Source organism: Ictalurus punctatus, chromosome 7 (genome assembly GCF_001660625.3).
Source record: "Ictalurus punctatus breed USDA103 chromosome 7, Coco_2.0, whole genome shotgun sequence".
Classification (NCBI taxonomy): domain Eukaryota; kingdom Metazoa; phylum Chordata; class Actinopteri; order Siluriformes; family Ictaluridae; genus Ictalurus; species Ictalurus punctatus.
Genome location: NC_030422.2, coordinates 27,951,435 through 27,968,909, shown reverse-complemented (window position 1 = coordinate 27,968,909; position 17,475 = coordinate 27,951,435). Strand labels below are relative to the sequence as shown.

General features: G+C 40.6%; 1 protein-coding gene across 1 annotated transcript in view; it reads right to left on the bottom strand.

Annotated features, from left to right (window-relative positions):
- Positions 1–1,969: 1,969 nt before the first annotated feature.
- The window catches only part of LOC108267321 (histamine H3 receptor), a 31,542-nt gene continuing 16,036 nt past the window's right edge, over positions 1,970–17,475 (bottom strand). The window contains exon 3 of the mRNA XM_017471345.3: positions 1,970–8,283. Within this exon, the coding sequence (XP_017326834.1) occupies positions 7,519–8,283 (765 nt within the window). The 3' untranslated portion in view covers positions 1,970–7,518. The remainder of the gene's footprint in view (positions 8,284–17,475) is intronic.

Genomic DNA, 17,475 nt, shown 5'->3' with positions numbered 1-17,475 from the left:
TGAATCATGTGGGGTGGGGGGGGGTGAAAATAAAACCACAAACTACATGTGAAAATAAATTAATCGTGTGGAAAGAACATATTTCAAAATAAATGAATCACATCTGAAAAGACGTGAAAAATCGCAAAAACAGTGAAAATGTGGGGGAAAAAAATTCAGAAAATATCTGAAAATAAACAAATCGCGTGGAAAAGAAATCCCGTGAAAATAAAAGAATCCTGAGGGGAAAAAAATATCCCTGAAAAATCATATGAATAAAATGAGTAGTGAAAAAAAATAATCATGAAAAAAAATAATCACATGAGAATAAATGAATCACGTGAAAAACAAAATAATTGAAAAAACCCAAATGCACTACGTGTGGAATAAAAACCCGACCTTATCGGAAAATAAAACAGACCTACACGCCTTTAAAAAACAAATAAGTTACCTGATACAGTGACTGAATCGAATCATGTGGAAATAAAACCATGCCTTACATGTGAAAATGTGTGAAACATAACTTGTCTAAAATCACGTATACATTTCTGTAAAAAAAAAACAAAAACAACAACAAAAAAACATTGTGTGGGTAAAAAATATTAAACAGCAATGAACTTTCACATCTAGCTTGTTCAATGAAAAAAGATCTTTCTCAAACTGAAAGTTCATGTGCTCTTTGAAAGTTATAAGCAATAACATTCCACAATAATCTGCACACAGAATCCACTCGTATGAATGAAGACAATGTAAGGGAAGCATTTTGAGATTAAACATTAACAACCGATAATGAGAATTGACTTAGAATTGAATTATAAAAGGAAACGACGCACAGGTCGGAATAACACATCAAATTCCTCGCCTTAACATTATTATCACCAATATTTCTAACGGTAGAAATAATATAGATTTCGTTCTAAATCAAATAATAGGAACGATTTCAGTTTGCAAGGCGGACAAAACTGGTCCGAGAGCTCGCTGTTGTATCTGCAGAGTTGTCGATAATATCTGTTAAACAGCTCAAGGTCATGCTGAAGACATGCTCAAGGCTGATAACAGTGATAAACATTACAGCAATGTCACACCACACAATGTGTGTCTATGTCTGAGAGATGGTTCAACAGTAAACAATTCAAACAGGAAGATGAACAGTGACTTCTAGTGGCCGAAAGGCGGTAGTGCAGCAAAACAAATAGGCGTGAAGGGAGAAGTCAGGTCAGGGGTTATGTGAGGCTCTGGATCAGGCCTGGAGAGCTCTAACCTTATTGAACACACAAGTCAATGCAATAATGAATTCCCGAGGATCATTTCGGTGTTGATTAAATCTTCAAAATGGTGCCTGATACCTCCTAACATTTCTACAAGGTAAAGACTTTCATTGTACCTGGTCTTAATTAATTAACAGTTCAATCATATAAAGTAATGTGCATCTCAAATATATGGTTGTATTTTTGTTTTCGTTCCAAATCCCAGTGTTAAGTGTATAAATATGCAAAAATGTTCATGGTATACTCATAATTAAATTGTAATAGTACCACTTTACTTAATGATGGTGTTTTATAAAGCTAGAGCTACATGAAAGCTCCAGAAACTTTGAGAGCACTACGGAAAAATGTTGTGGAAATGCATTCACTTCTACAGTTTTCATTACAGATGATATTATTGACAACATCTGGAGTGAAAAGTAGATTCTTTGAAATATTAACATGAATTTCAGAGTTTTTTTTTTCTTTTTTTTTTCTTTAATGAGAGCGTGCACTCGAGCTGACATGGTCTATGCCAAACCTCATGATCCATTTTAGATCCAATCCATCTGAGTTTCGTCTGAACATAGTGCTTCGATAGAAGAGATTAGACATGAGGAAAATCTTGGTTAATATCCCACATTTGCTTACAGTTAAATAATGACCTTGAAGCAGTGCAGAATCTTGAACATTAAGTATTCAATACATATCGAACATTTACTTTCTTTGTTATAAATATTTCAAGATTTTTAAACTGTTCTGTTTATTTCCCATTTTAAATGGAAAAAAAAATAAAAAATAAATAAAATCCCAGATTTTCACGTGATGTGATCTTCGCCTTTTGTTCGATATAAAACTGCTATAAAACTACAGAAATATTTAAAAGCTTTATTATAACCTTCTAAAACATTATGTGTCGTAAAGTCTGCGTTCACGCTAATGTTCATGTCGTCATAGGAAGTGAATGACGTGAAATAGATTGTGTTAGCATACAGATATGTTAATTGTTAGGACTTCTTCTTGACTGTCGTCAGGAAACTTCACTGTAGTCAGTGCAGCTGTACATCACAGTGTCATTTCGTTGACATTAAGCTAAGAAAGAAAAAAAAAACACCACCACCGCCACCGACACCAACAACAATAACAAAAACAACAATAAACCATCATAAACGGTCAAATTAAACGTAAGAGCCAGATAAAATATACATAAATCTGTCATGAAATCCAGCGGCATTGATTTCCCATAAATATTCAAAAGCAGAAAAATTATACAGAACATAACATTATGGAAACATACTTCATAACCAATCCACGTTCAGGAGTCACTACGAAGCATCTTCTGCTTTGCTCATTATTCTAATGAACTCCTTTTATGTCATGAAATTATGTTACATTATTATCATCATGTGCCTCTTCCAGAGGTACAACATCAGTTGTCATGATATCCTTATTTAATTCAGGCCAGAACTTGATGTCAAAAAACCTGCTGTAATAAACCTGTATGTTATGTCAGACAGCGGATATCGGGGTGTATAGTGGTTTAGTGGTTAGCACGTTCGCCTCACACCGCCAGCGTTGAGGGTTTGATTCCAGCCGCAGCCATGGTAGGGTACTCAGGTTAGCTCCGCCAGTCTGATTAGGCTGATTGGCGTGTCCAAAGTGTATGAATGGGTGTGTGAATGTGTATGTGATTGGCACCCCGTCCAGGTTATACCCCGCCTTGTGCCCCATGCTCCTTAGGATAGGCTCCAGGTTCCCCGTGACCCTGACGGATAAGCGCTAAAGAAGATGGACGGATGGATGTCAGACGTCATGAAGGCTTATGCCGTGTAGTCCCATGAACATCCCCCCGCAGGTCTTTTACCATTATAGTAATATAAGTAAGGAATAAAGCTTGACATGGTGGAGTGATTTGCCAGTCTAATCATTAACATTTCCAAATGAAAGCTGCTGCATTCAAGAGCATTAATAATTTACTGAGGAGTCGAAATGATGATGCATACTGTATGTCTCGAGCACTGGCTGTTTATTACATTTATTACCCAGAAGAACAAGGTGAAAACATTTTATTCGTTGTGCTAACGTCATCAACATCCATTTTGCTCCATCGTCTAACCAAAAGCTTGGTTCAAAACAGATATACCTAGTCCTCCACTTGAAGTCCACACGGTTACCTTCAGCTCTCGTTGGTAACTTGTGCTTAAGGTACCTCTCAGAAGTCCCGAAATCAGTGTGCCAGTATAAGTACCCTTACCCTCTGGCAATCTTGATAGCTTGCTTTGCACAAGTATGAGCAAATTTGCATCACTCTCCAGAATCCTCAAGCAGTTAAGGCTGATTTGCCACTCCCTGATCCTTCTTAAGCCGTGACCTGGCAAGAAATCGATTGCTACTCCAGGCCCTTAAATAAATATGGGCAATTTAGCTTCTACTGAATCACCCATGAAAACACTTGTGGTTATTTTGAGGCTGTAGATAATATTCAAACTTGTACTGAATTAATTTGGAAGTTTAAAACCCACTGTCGACTTTTCAGCATTAATGCATTTTAATGAGTGATCGGTTTACACTTTAGCTATCACAGTTGTAAGCCTGATTGAGTAAAACCCCATTCGTCCGTACATACATTTTCTGTACTGCCTATACTACACGGGGTCGCAGGGAACCTGGAGCCTATCCCAGGGGACTCAGGGCACAAGGCGGGGGACACCCTGGACTGTGTGCCAATCCATCGCAGGGCACAATCACGCATAAATTTACACACTACAGACAATTTAGAGATGCCAATCAGCCTACAAGGCATGTCTTTGGACTGGGGGAGGAAACCAGAATACCCGGAGGAAACCCCCAGAAGCACGGTAAGAAATGGTAAATGGCGCACTTATATAGCGCTTTTATCCAAAGCGCTGTACACTGTTTCTCATTCACCCATTCACACACACACTCACACACCAGTGGTAGCAGAGCTGCCATGCAAGGCGCTAACTTGCCATCGGGAGCAACTCATTCATTTATTCATTGTCTTGCCCGAGGACACTTCGGCATGTGGAGTCATGCGGGCCGGGAATCGAACCGCCAACCCTACTATCTGCGACAAATCTGTGCCTTTCTAATTCAGGAACGGATCCATTGCGGTAAAAAAAACAAAACGATCTGAGTACTTCTGACTTACATTACAGCAGCTGGCTTAGTTCCCTGGCTTTAGGAAGAAACCACAACACACAATATTCTCAGTCCTGAACATTTCCCTGTGCCTGAAAACTTACTGACTCTTACCAAGCACTGACACTGGAGACTCCTTCCATAAATGTTAAACGGGCCATTAAAGGAAACGTCACCCTATCAACGATTATACAATTTTCTATGTTAAATAACAGCACTTATTATTAGAATTCGTTTAAGCGGAGTGTCCGCCTTACAAGTGAACGAGCCGTTACTATAGAAACAATAACGCATTACAATAAGCGCATTAATTCAAACCTGCCGTTTGTAGATGCAGTCCGGTCAGAGCTGCTACTACAGAAAATCCATCAACAGATTCTGACCAATCAGATCCGAGGAAACCAGCAGCACTGTCCTATCGTTTGAATAAAAAGACTATTAAGGAGGCAAGCCGATGAAGATCCAGACTGTAAAGGAGAGTAACCGACTACAAACAGTACGAACAAGCCCAGAGAAAGTACCACCAACCAGGGTCGACCGACACTCGGATCCTGTTGCCTATATGGACTCAACCCCTGCAAAAACAGCAGCTGATACATACAGTATGCGTGATAGGAAATACCGTAGCTCTCCATACCGACGTGCGGCAGTAGTCTGTATTGGCAAAATAAACAAGCTATATTCACTATATTCTTACACTCTGTCTACACCATGTCCTTGAATATGTACATAGATTTTTGTTGGGTACGGATATTTCAAATCGAACTTAACACTAATCTGAATAAACAGGTATTATGCAGGCGAGAACCTGCCAAAAGTATAAAAAGTCTCCAGCTTTCCTTTATTTCTTGTTGGTTCGAAAAATATATCAGCATAGTAAGCACACTACTTTCATTACAAATATGCAAATTCTGTTAATTGAGATGATGCGTCTGTGTCACGAATTGCGTACTACTCTACTGAACAGCCTGCCAGGCTAATTAGCAGTATTAGTACATATAGTTGAATAGCTATAGTGATGGCTTCTTCTCCTGCACTCGGATTTTCTCTGCCATTCTCCTCTCGTGCCAATTCAACACGGATTGACACCGACATTCGGCTTGGTAAGGGTTAAATATGAACTGGCAAACTCCCTGAACAATGGTCGGTTCCAAATTCAATTACAATAGTCATTTAATACTCATCCTAGTCTTCCGAGTTTCTCCCCAGCGCTGAAACAGTTCAAAAGTGGAACCGACGTCTGGTGACATGTACCGCACAAGACTTTATAGCACGGATAATTCAGTCAATACAAGGATTCCACAATAATACTGCATGACAGAGTTTACATTGCAAAAGAACATCCAGGCTAATGTACAGCATGAGTGGAGTCAGTACAGTACATGAACATCACAACGCCACAAGGTGGAGTTATAAACACAGAGCGTGGTGAAGCACATTTAGGACTCTTCTTCCAACAACGCTTTACAGAGAGTGAATACACGGTACATGTGTGTAATGTATGCATTGTTTTACACTGGGCCTGCTTTCTACTTTACATAGAAACTCTTATTTACACTGGCCCATAAGTGCTAAAAACATTAACAAACCAGAAAACAAACAACACCACCGAATCAGCAGACATAACCACAAAACTCAAAACACGACAGCACATCAGCAGACGTGACAACAAAACTAAAAACAAAAGAGCAAATCTGAAACACAACAACAAATCATAAAATGCGACAATGAACCCCAAAACACAACAACAAACCTAAAAACACAACAGTAAATCACAGAACCAAACAACAACGACAACAACAACACAAAAGCAAATCAAAAACAAAAGAACAAATGCGAAAAGGCTTCAAACAAAAGCACAACAACCGACCAGACAACACGACAACCAACCTAAAACAGCATTCAATTCAGAAACACAACAAGAATAACTGTAAACAGAAAGGAGAGATCCTTATTGAATACTACAGGCTTGTTTCTGATTGGCTACCGCACACGTCAATCTGCGGGCCGGTAGAAAACCGAGAGCTGGAGGATGTTTACAGTAAGAAGAATTATGAGCCTAAATAAATCTGAAGAAGAAACTGAAAAAGGGGTCATTCTTTTTTCCTTGTGATAGTCATGGCCAATCAGCAAAGAGCATGTGACGTTCAATAAGAGCCTACACGTTCTGTTTTGAGTTAATGTTTTCAGATGAGTTTCTAAATTTGCTGTTGCGTTTTTTGGTTTGTTAATATGTTTTGTACTTCCAGGCCACCGTACTTATTACTTTGGAACAGTGACAATACTAATAATATAATAATTTCTCTCTTTTTTTAAAAATTTTTTTGGAGAAGACCAATCGCCCTTGTAGAACGGTAGAAAGGTTGAAAAGAGAACGAGTGTCATGTTGGCAATGGTTTACCACTGACCATTAAAATACATGAATAAAGTGCAGTTGCAGTAAGACACGTCCTTCAGGACTCGCTTTTTTATGACAGCCAAAGCAATCCACAGTGGAGAACTGAGTTCTGGGAATTTGGCTTCACATGACCTGGTGAGATCACAATAATACGATTGGTGTTACAGATTAACCTCAGACACTACATCGGTAAAAGCAAGGCTGTACTAGTGGACAAGCATTTGGTTATATCCCATTTTGTAATGTTTATACATACAGTATGTACATGAGTTAAATACATTGAGAGTTCAGATTATTACTTCATATCCTGTAAGAAATGTAGTGTGAAACCTTGTAGCACTGATTTAAAACGTTTTAATAGGCAGTCAGTTTTTAAAAACTTTTAGAGTAGGATCCGTCCATGGTTTTAAATCCGGTAAAACGTTTAGCTTTTATTCTCTGTAAGAGATGTACCTAGGTACTGTTCTAAATCAACGGCCATTTTTGTGTTTAAGGAAAGGGCTTCTCTGTATCCAGGGGCAGGTAGAGTTGGTGCTTTAACGGTTCAGGGGCTTGGGTTCTCTGTGTGGGTTTCGTCTGGGTTGTCTGGTTTCCTTTCCTAGTAAAAACATGCAGGTAGGTGGATTTACTGCCACTAGTTGTGAATGAGTGGGTCCACCATGACCGTGACAAATTGCCAAAGATGAATGAATGCATGCGTTATCTGTCCAAAGCTATTGCAGTGTGATAGATGGACTATCTATGGTTGTTAGATGCGTTATCTGATGGTGCTTCAGTGGTTCGGTGTTTGGGGCACAGGATCTTTGCGAAAGCCCTGCGGAAGCTGCTGTGGCAAAGAGGATACAGGAACGGATTGATGGCAGAGTTGAGCCACAGCAGCCAGAACGTCACTTCGTACCAGTGGTGTGATACACAGTGCCCCCTGCAGGCAGCGCGTATGATCATCAGAAGCGTGTACGGTGCCCAGCATACAGCAAACACACACACAATCACCGCTAACGACTTTGCGATCTTCCTGTCCTGAATCAGGCGTGTACACTGAGTGCTTCGTATACTCCGGGTGTCGATGCGTCCTGCGGACGGCGAACAACGATCGCCTTCTGTTTCCGGCTTCTTCTTCTTCGTCACGAGAGAGCCGCGGCAGATGTAGGTGACCAAGCGAAGCCTCTCGTGCTTGGGAGATGTCATGCCACGGTTCTTGGGGAAGCACAAGTCCTGCTGGTAGCGAAGCCTCCTCTCACGTATGCTGCGGTATATGCTGAGGTTGAAGAAAGCCACGGACAGGAAGGGGAAAAAGAACTCGAGTGTGGAGGCAGACAGCAGGAAGTACCACGTGTGGAAGAACTCAGCAAAGCACTCGTCTTCAGGGACATGGCTCTCTCCCGTCACCACCTCCCACAGCAAGATGGCCGGGCCGTACAAGAGGAAAGACAGGACCCACACGGCAGCCATCTTAGCTAGGGCACTGCGGGTCATCCCTTGCCTCGCCCGGTATGACACCTTAAGTCATAAACAAGCAGAAAAAGAGAGAAAAATTGTGTAAAAACATTAGAAGTAAAAAGTGTATGAGTTAATCATTTGGAGCAAAATAAAATACATAAACAGTATAAAAAAAAACAATACATCCCAACAGGATAGGTTTAGCTCAATTTTGCTAAGAAAAAATATTTCAATATATATACGTTATTAAAGGCCACTTTATTAAGAATTCCTGTATACATCATTTTCATAAATATAGCCTATATTATTAATAATGGGTATGAATTTACAATTCATTGGACTTTAAAATAAAACTGTACAGCTGTGACATTATAACACGGGTCAATGAGTGCATCCATTTCCAAGTAGTGAACAGCTCATAAGGATTAAAGATAAACAAATCCAACCCAAATTTAGTGCCAACCCACATGCAACACATCTGATTCAGGTAATGACTGCGTACAGGAGTTTCTGATGGGTTTATATTTAGGTCAAGTGAATATGTGAATATTCTAATGAGACAAATAACAGGCTTAACATGGAAAACACCAATGACAGGACAGGGGCAGAGTAAATATGAGCTAGTTAGGGTTTGTTAGCTATAAAAAAAAAGCATTTCACGACTTCCACCTACAGGATTATTACAGGAAGATTGACGTCGCAACGCATGTGCGTATACTCAGCGTGGTGTTGTTCACTAGGGCAGGGGATCAATACACAAACTGAAAGAATCCATAATCGAAAACATGGAAAACAGACATGGGTCAATATGGAACACAAAAACATAGAACACTTCAGAACAGTCGGGTAACACACCAGTGACAAAACAGGGGCAGACAGCCAGGACAGAAACCAAAACAAATGCACATGCCCATAACAAACAAAATCACAAGACATGAAGTCGAAACGAAACAAACGAGAACAGCGCTCATCACGCTGGGAAAAATGGTGCGCTCTCAAGAGGGGGAATTCTCGACATGCTGTACTGTCAATAAGCACGAAAAACAAACCAAAGCAGTATTTTATCATTTCTATACAGCTTACACAGGGACTTGTATGGTGGATGCTCCACATAAGCGGATTAATAAAATGTACGGTCCCTTCCAAGGCTGTTGGAAAGGCCAATCAGAGTCTTTTGTATCAGACCACATCATTTTTTAGGCAAGCAAAAATATAGGAACAGATACGTCTTGCAGTAAATAATACTTAATATTTGGCTTCATATCCTTGTTTGCAGTAACGGCATCAGGAATGCGACTCATTGACATCGCCAAATTGTTGGTTTCTTCTTTTGTGATGTTTTTCCAGGCTTTTATCGCAGCCTCTTTCAGTTGTTAAAGTCCTTTGTTGAGTTGGAAGTGTGTTTCGGATCACTGCATGACGACAGTTCCTCCTGATTCATTCGGATGCATTTCTCCGTAAATTGGCAGAAAAAAAATATATTCCTGTAAACTTCTGAATTCATTCTGCTGCTACTATCATGCTACCATCATCAATAAAGATTAGTGAGAATGTTCCAGAAGCAGCCATGTGAGCCCCAAGCCATGACGCTACCTCCACCATGTTTCACAGATGAGCTTGTATGTTTTGGATCTTGAGCGGATCCTTTCTTTCTTCACACTTTGGCCTTTCCATCTCTTTGCTAGAGGTTCATCTCAGTTCCAGAACTTTTGTGGCTCATCTCTGTATTTCTCTGTACAATCTGGCTATCTGAGTCTTACTGCTGATGAGCGGTTAGCATCTTGTGGTATGGCGTCTATATTTCTGCTTCTTCGTGATACCTTCAGCCCTGCCCTGTGGAGGTTGATGGTGATGTCACTGGCTGTTGTATTTGGGTTTTTCTTCATAGCTCTCACAATTTTTCTGTCATCAGCTGTTGTTGTTTTCCTTGGCTGACTCATTTTGTGTCTGATGCACCAGTGGTTTCTTCCTTTTTCAAGACATTCCAAATTGTTATACTGGCTATGTGCAATGCGTCTGATTGATTTCCCCTCTTTTGTCAGCTTCAAAATGGCTTGCTTTTATCCCACAGACAGCTCTCTGATCTTCATGTTGGCTTTTTAACAACAAATGCAGTCTTCACAGGTGAAACTGAAGGCTAAAACCAAGAGTGGATTTTCAGGACTATTTATTCTTTAAACAATCAGTCTAACCAGAAACACCTGTCAGTCATGCGTTCCAATATTTTTGCTCGCCAACAAATCGGGTGGTCTGATACAAAATGTGCTACATTCTACATTGTTTAACACATCTACATATAAATACCAGGAATTCAAAGCTGAAATTCTAAACTCTCGTGTCATATTCATCTTTTGATCTCAAACCCGAATGTCTTTGTACAGCAAAAACAAATGAATTGGCCGTGCCGTTCCAATAGTTTTGGAGGGGACTGTATGAAATTGCTCATAACGTGACGTTTTCTGTGAGAAGATGTTTATTTATCATTTTTAAAAGGACTCTCCAGTGCCAGCACTTTGTCACAGTCAGACTTTAAGCTGTGACTTTACGCTTTCAGAAATGGGACCGAAGACTTTGCACTTTCCAGTTGCTCGGTTACTTTATAGCCGTTATAAAGTAAGCGATAACATGAATTTATATCGCGAGTGCTCAACTATAACATGTGGTACTTGAAAAGAATGCGCAAACTCATTGTGTTTATTGGGACAACCAAACAATCGGTGTCATAATCCATATCATAGGTCAAAGCACAGGCAGGTAGGTTCAAAAAGTGATAATCCATAAATATGAATGAACCAGAACTCTGGAAATCATACACTGAGAAACACATGCAAAACAGTTGTAGAGACAGGGCCACAGAGCCTAAACAAAGACACGTCACAATGAAGAAAAGACTGTCAGTGTTGTCAGAATGCTGTGGTATAAGAGGTATAAAACACTTATGTGCTTTTATAAGACAATAATCAACGTCAGGGTGGTAACAACATGCTTTCTAACTCATCACAATACCCTTCGAACTCGAAAGCTATCCGAATTAGAGCCAAATGTAATTAATATTGAACCTGCATGACGAAGTGGTAATCCGTTGTCTGAGAACGCCGTAGTAAACCGAATGAAACGTATCACCCGATCAGTGTTAAAGAGGACTGTCGAGTTTTCATGGTGTATACAGAACAACATGAAATGTGGCACGTATATAAGAGTAACACACTCACATACACACACACGCACACACACACAAAGGGAAAGTAAAGTCTCAAGCTGTTGATTGAAGAGCTCTCGAGTTAGAGCGCTCACTCAGAAGAGCTCCTCCTAATGACCATATTAAAGAGCCACAGCTGCTGCTGCGTGCCGAGTCCGTGTGTTACCTGATGATCTCTGCAGATGTTAATGGCCGTTCATTGTTATTCAACACACTTACCTGACCTTTTAGAGCTGAGGCAGTGGCGTGGCATGGGGATTTGAACATGTCGTAAAGACAGAGTGGCACAGTGCCATGTTCGGTGTGATGCACAGCCAGAGTTTAGAACATGGTGCCCATGTAGATGATGACTTGAACACCTTTTTGGCAATGGATGGAAATCTGACATTTTTAAACATTTATCTACAGGAAGCATGTTATCCCGGTCAGGGTAATGATGGACCAGGAGTCTATCACTAGGGAACACTAGGCATTAAGCAGGAATACACCCTGTATGGGATGCCAGTACATCACAGGTCACCATGCACACATTTGCACCCAGGGGTAATCTAGAGTAGCCAGTCCACTAACTGGCAGAGAACCTGGAGGAAACCCAAGTGGGCATTAACCCGGGCTCTGGATCAAACCAGGCGCCCTGGTGCGTTGAGGCAGCAAGGTTAATGTTATGCTACACCAATATATCCACTGAGCTGCTAGTTCTTTCGGTCCACCGGCCTTGTAACTTTACTCGTCGACCATTTTATCAGGTAAACTTACCACTTACATCATTTTCTGACTGTCCATCTGTTGCTATCCATCCAACTCCCACTGGAACTCCCACCTACCAATAGACTACTTTTTAAAGTACAGATATCAAGTGGGGGCCCACGGTGACGTAGCACGTTCGTCTCACACCTCCAGGGTCGGGGGGTTCGATTCCCACCGTGGCCCTGTGTGTGCGGAGTTTACATGTTCTCCCCGTGCTGCGGGGGTTTCCTCCGGGTACTCCGGTTTCCTCCTCCAGTCTAAAGACATGAATGGTAGGCTGATTGGCATGTCCAAAGTGTCCGTAGTGTATGAATGTGTATGTGATTGTGCCCTGCGATGGATTGGCACCCCGTCCAGGGTGTACCCCGCCATGTTCCCTGGGATAGGCTCCAGGTTCCCCGTGATCCTGAAAAGGATAAGCGGTAGAAGATGGATGGATGGATGGAGTGTTTCATGTAGTGTTACATGACTTCTTCATCACTCACCCCAATAATCATACCATTATCATATCCTACCATCAAGTACTTATTTGGTTTGTCCCTCTGCAGGAACCCTTAAATACCCTATGTATCTAATCCCAGTTGAAAGATCAAGCATCTAAATGGATTAAAGGTCTGGAAAAAGAATGAACTGTAAAAAGTAACAATATGAATTACGTAACCACACTCTTAGAAAAATAAACAAAAAGTTCTAAAAAGTGTTAAATGGTTAATGGTTTTTATCCCGTGTAGGTACAACGTGCGAGCCATGTGACACAGTAAAAATGGGCTTTACTGTGTATAGTAGTCCAATATTTCAGTCTCAAAATGTAATTTCACAATTCTGTCGTCCTTCGGGACTGTTTCATCACAAGCAGTTTACTCGTGTTTGGCATCAATTCATTATTTCCCAAGGTTTCACAAGACACGTCATTAATAAAAGCATTCCACAAATGTGAGATGACAGGCACCATCTGTGTTTTGGATGATAACTTGATGACCTTAATATCACAAGGTTCGATCTGGGTGAAGAGTCGTTTTGAGATTCCAGCTAGCAAAATCTCTTCAATACGGAAACGTATATTTACAGCGTAACGAGGCTGTTAGAATACTAGCCGAATACGGACGACCTTATCACTTCTGAAAGCTCAGATACTCTTTGCTAAACGCAATGTTACTCTATAGAGCCTTTTAAATCCACACTATGATCACGTATGCTTTTCAATACGCTGCTTTATTTGTTTGAACGTAATTTACTAACTAACGCCCAAAACGGGAGAGATTTCGCTTCTTAAAATCGTGTTCCTTCAAATATTTTACCTTAACATTTCATTTCAAAGTTGATCATTTGTGTAATGCATGTATTAACTACTACTACTACTACTACTAATAATAATAATATTAATAACACCACAGTAGAATACAGCGTCCTCCAGTGGTTATTTTCGACCCAAATGCCAGATCGAATCTAACAAATTCACAAAAAAAGTCAAAAAGTTTGTGATATTTAGACTTTTAATACTATTATTAAACATGAGTACATGCTTCTGCAAATATTCTCAAATAGCTGAACTTCTGATGGAATAAACCCGTCGCTGAAGAGTTTTGAATTTGAGCCTTGATGACACAAATGATTTATCACTCCACTGGGAATACTGCTCCCACTGTTTTCATAAACTGAGTCAACTGAGACGTCCTGGGAAATAACTTCATATCTCAGCTGTTTGACAAGCAGTAAATGTGTTAAGACTGCATTTATCAAGCTTTTAGTAAAGTTGGGTGTAAATCTTTTCATGTGTCACACTAACTAAAAATTCCCATTTGTAAAGGTTTCATTAACTCTGATTTTCTTCATGTTTGCATGCATATGTCGATAAAATACCCGTTAATTATTTAAGTGTTTAAGTGCTTTCACGACATATTGATATTAAGTGACACCCACAAAATGGACAGAGTGGAAAACAAAATGAAGATCCATCCGTTTTCTATACCGCTTTTCCTACAGGGTCGCGGGGAAACTGGAGTCTATCTCAGGGGGCATGGGGCACAAGGCGGGGTACACCCTGGACAGGGTGCCAATCCATCACAGGACACAATGACACACACATTCACACACTACAGACATGCTAATCAGCCTACCATGCATGTCTTTTGACTGGAGGAGGAAACCGGAGAACCCAGAGGAAACCCCCACGGCACTGGGAGAGTGGCCGTGGCCGTGACGGGAATCGAACCCCCGACCCTGGAGGTGTGAGGCGAACGTTCTAACCGCCACAGAATGAAGATGTTTATTAAATTATTCCAGTAATGCAGCTCAGCCATTGCAGCGCATCAGCTAACAGACCCACACTAACTCCTCCTCCTTAGTTTGACACCATTTCTTATAAAATGTTTTTTTAGTTATGGATTTAATTTGGAAATCAAGTCAATTATACGAAACAACAGATTTTTCACGTTACGAACTTTCATTAAATTCATAACGGAAATAAATACACGCTTTGGACTTTAGACAGCGTAAATAAACTTGACTGTAAATAATACTGCAGGAACTTATTCCCAGTTATACGATTTGATATATGGAAATTTACGCAAACATTTATTTATTTTATTTTTTTTGCAAACAAACCGGCTTTTCATGAATAACGCATTTCTTGTTGAAATGCTCCCGAAAGATTTACAAATAAATGTGTTTCACTGTCATATTCAGCTTGATAAATGATGCACATGAAGCACGTTCACCGCTTCAACACGGGCTTGGTTTGGCAGGAGTATGAGTATTTCTTCAACGTTATTTTTTGTGTCTCAGATTCATGTTTGTTTTACTGTCAGGGTGTCTTGTTGATCCAGATTGCTCTTGCATCACATTCAAGCTCTACGATATACATCGCTAACTTTCCCAGAAACTCCAGTACATGCAACAAGTGTCTGCACGAAATGTGAGATTTGTTTCTTTTTTTTTTCCCTGGAAAAGCCTGTTCCTTTAAATAGCCGGCTGATGGACCGTTTCCCTCTTATGATCACGGCCCCTCATTTGCATTCAATAACCAGGTGCTCTGTCTCACCGCTAATGTTACAAAATACAAACTAGCTTCCAGCACACTGTCACACCACAGTAGTGTGCTTCTTTTCTGTGTTGTTGCGTGCTCTCGGGTGCTCTTTGCCCCTTTTGATTGAAGCTACAATCGAAAGTAGAGTGGGACACACAAAGGCAGAGTCTGTGAGATCAAACAGTGTGCACTTCCAGATTAAAGGCTGAAGATTATGCTTGTGCGGCTCATATCCACTGTCCCGATGTTAAGTGTGTGCGCGCGTGTGTGTGTGTGTTTGAGAGAGAGAGAGAGACAGAGAGAGAGAAAACAAAAGCAGACATTGTCGGGGCGACTGGGTCACGGGCTCAGACGAAGCTCCTACGACAGCTTTGAACCTTTTGTCACACTTCAGCGCTGTGTTTAGATGCTTACTGCACCAGTCCATTAGATCAGTAGGTGGCCACTTACATTACCATAACATTAACATGACTCATTTATAAACACTCACGGCTCACACACTTAATTACTAAGCACTTGGTATAAACTTTTTTTTTTCTCTCTCCATGTTGTAAATCACATTACGCTTCTATTAATAACCAACAGCGTCACAAACCCCTCCTCTCGGCATGTAGCACGCTGTGTAAGAGCTGTGTGGGCTTGTTCTTTGTCTTGCGCTTTTGTTTGTTTTGCGATGTGCCTTTGTTTTGGGTTCCAGTCTTGTCTCCGCCCCCCTGTCCTTTAACTGGCTTGTTCATAAACTGTGCGCGCCTGTTCTGTGTTCGGCATTTAATCCGTTTGTCCATTTATACCCTGCTGGTTCTTTGTCTCGAGTCTCAAATTTACACCACACGAAGCATCACATCAGGTCCTCAGTCGGTCCACAACAGGCGTGATTCATCTGTATTTCTGTATAAGCAACGACAGCAGAAACAGCACCAGTGTGCTTCGATTTTTAAACTGGATTAGCAACTCCAGCATTCGATCAGTCATGAGTGGGTGGATTTACATTTCTGGCAATTTCCTTTTGTTTTGGGAGAAACATTTACCATTTAATGTTGAACAATTAATGGAATAAGTCTAGCTACCGGAATCCACAGCCGACAACCATGCCCCTTCTCAATCAAGCCAAGCAAACTCCCTGTTCACTCATTACAATCACTGGTACACGAGATTATATAAACGAATGTACGAACACAATGAGGACATCTACCTCTGAGTCCACCTTAGCAGAGGAACAACTAAACAGTTTCGCCAAACTCTCATGAAGATGGCACTACTACAATAGACGATGTAAAGCGGCCAAAAAAAAAAAAGATTAGACCTCACACTGCTAAATATTATTTGCCCCTGAGCTCTCTTTATTCATCTTCCTCTTAGCATATGTTGTTTGTAGCAATCTGCAAGCAAAACCATGACATGAGACAGTGGGACAGTGAATTATTGCTATACTTGTACATATTTTGTTTCCCCATATTGGTGTAAAATGAGTATCATAGCTTACAAACACACCATCTTTACATCTTTGATTATTTTAAACGAAGCGCTTCCGTGGTTTTCATTGTTTTATTGAAATGTTTTTTTAAAGGTGCGATTTTGTAGACACTATGCTCTACGGACCACCTAATAGAGCGGTCAAGTCAATTTGGAACGATCGTGTTTACGAGTTGAACGCACGTGAACGCCACCACGAAGTCGTAATTACGAATGGGAAACTCTGAGGGGGCGTGTCAGTAAGAAAACATGGTGGAGTCAACGGATGCAACGTCTGTATTTAAAGATAAATTTCTTGAAATCGAATGCTCGCTCGTCTCAGAGGCTGATTTTAGTTATTACGTGTTTGCTTTTTTCTTTACAGTAGGACACAAAATACGATAGCGTTGTACAATTACGATATCCTACGTAACGCTAACGATTACAGTGGCTTCATAAACTGATTCAAAACATCAGAAAAGCAAAACACACCTGCTGTGCATTGTTCAAAGCCCTTTTTTTGTAGTTAATTAAGAGAAGGTACACCGCCATCTTGCTCCGCCATCTTGCAAGTGATTTGAACGAACCTGACGTGGTAGTTACGACTTCCCAAATGGGTAAATACGAACTTCTCAGAAGGACAGTAAGATCCTGAGGAGGAGCTTCGTGAACAAAGGCGGTGATGGGGGAGTAGGCTCAAGGAGTAAAGAAAATCATACAAATGTCAAACCCAGCTAACTGTTAGAAACTTCATCTTAAGAAAACAAAACAAACAGACAAACAATGACTATCTTACGTAATGCACCTTTCAAATGGAATTAAATGGGGT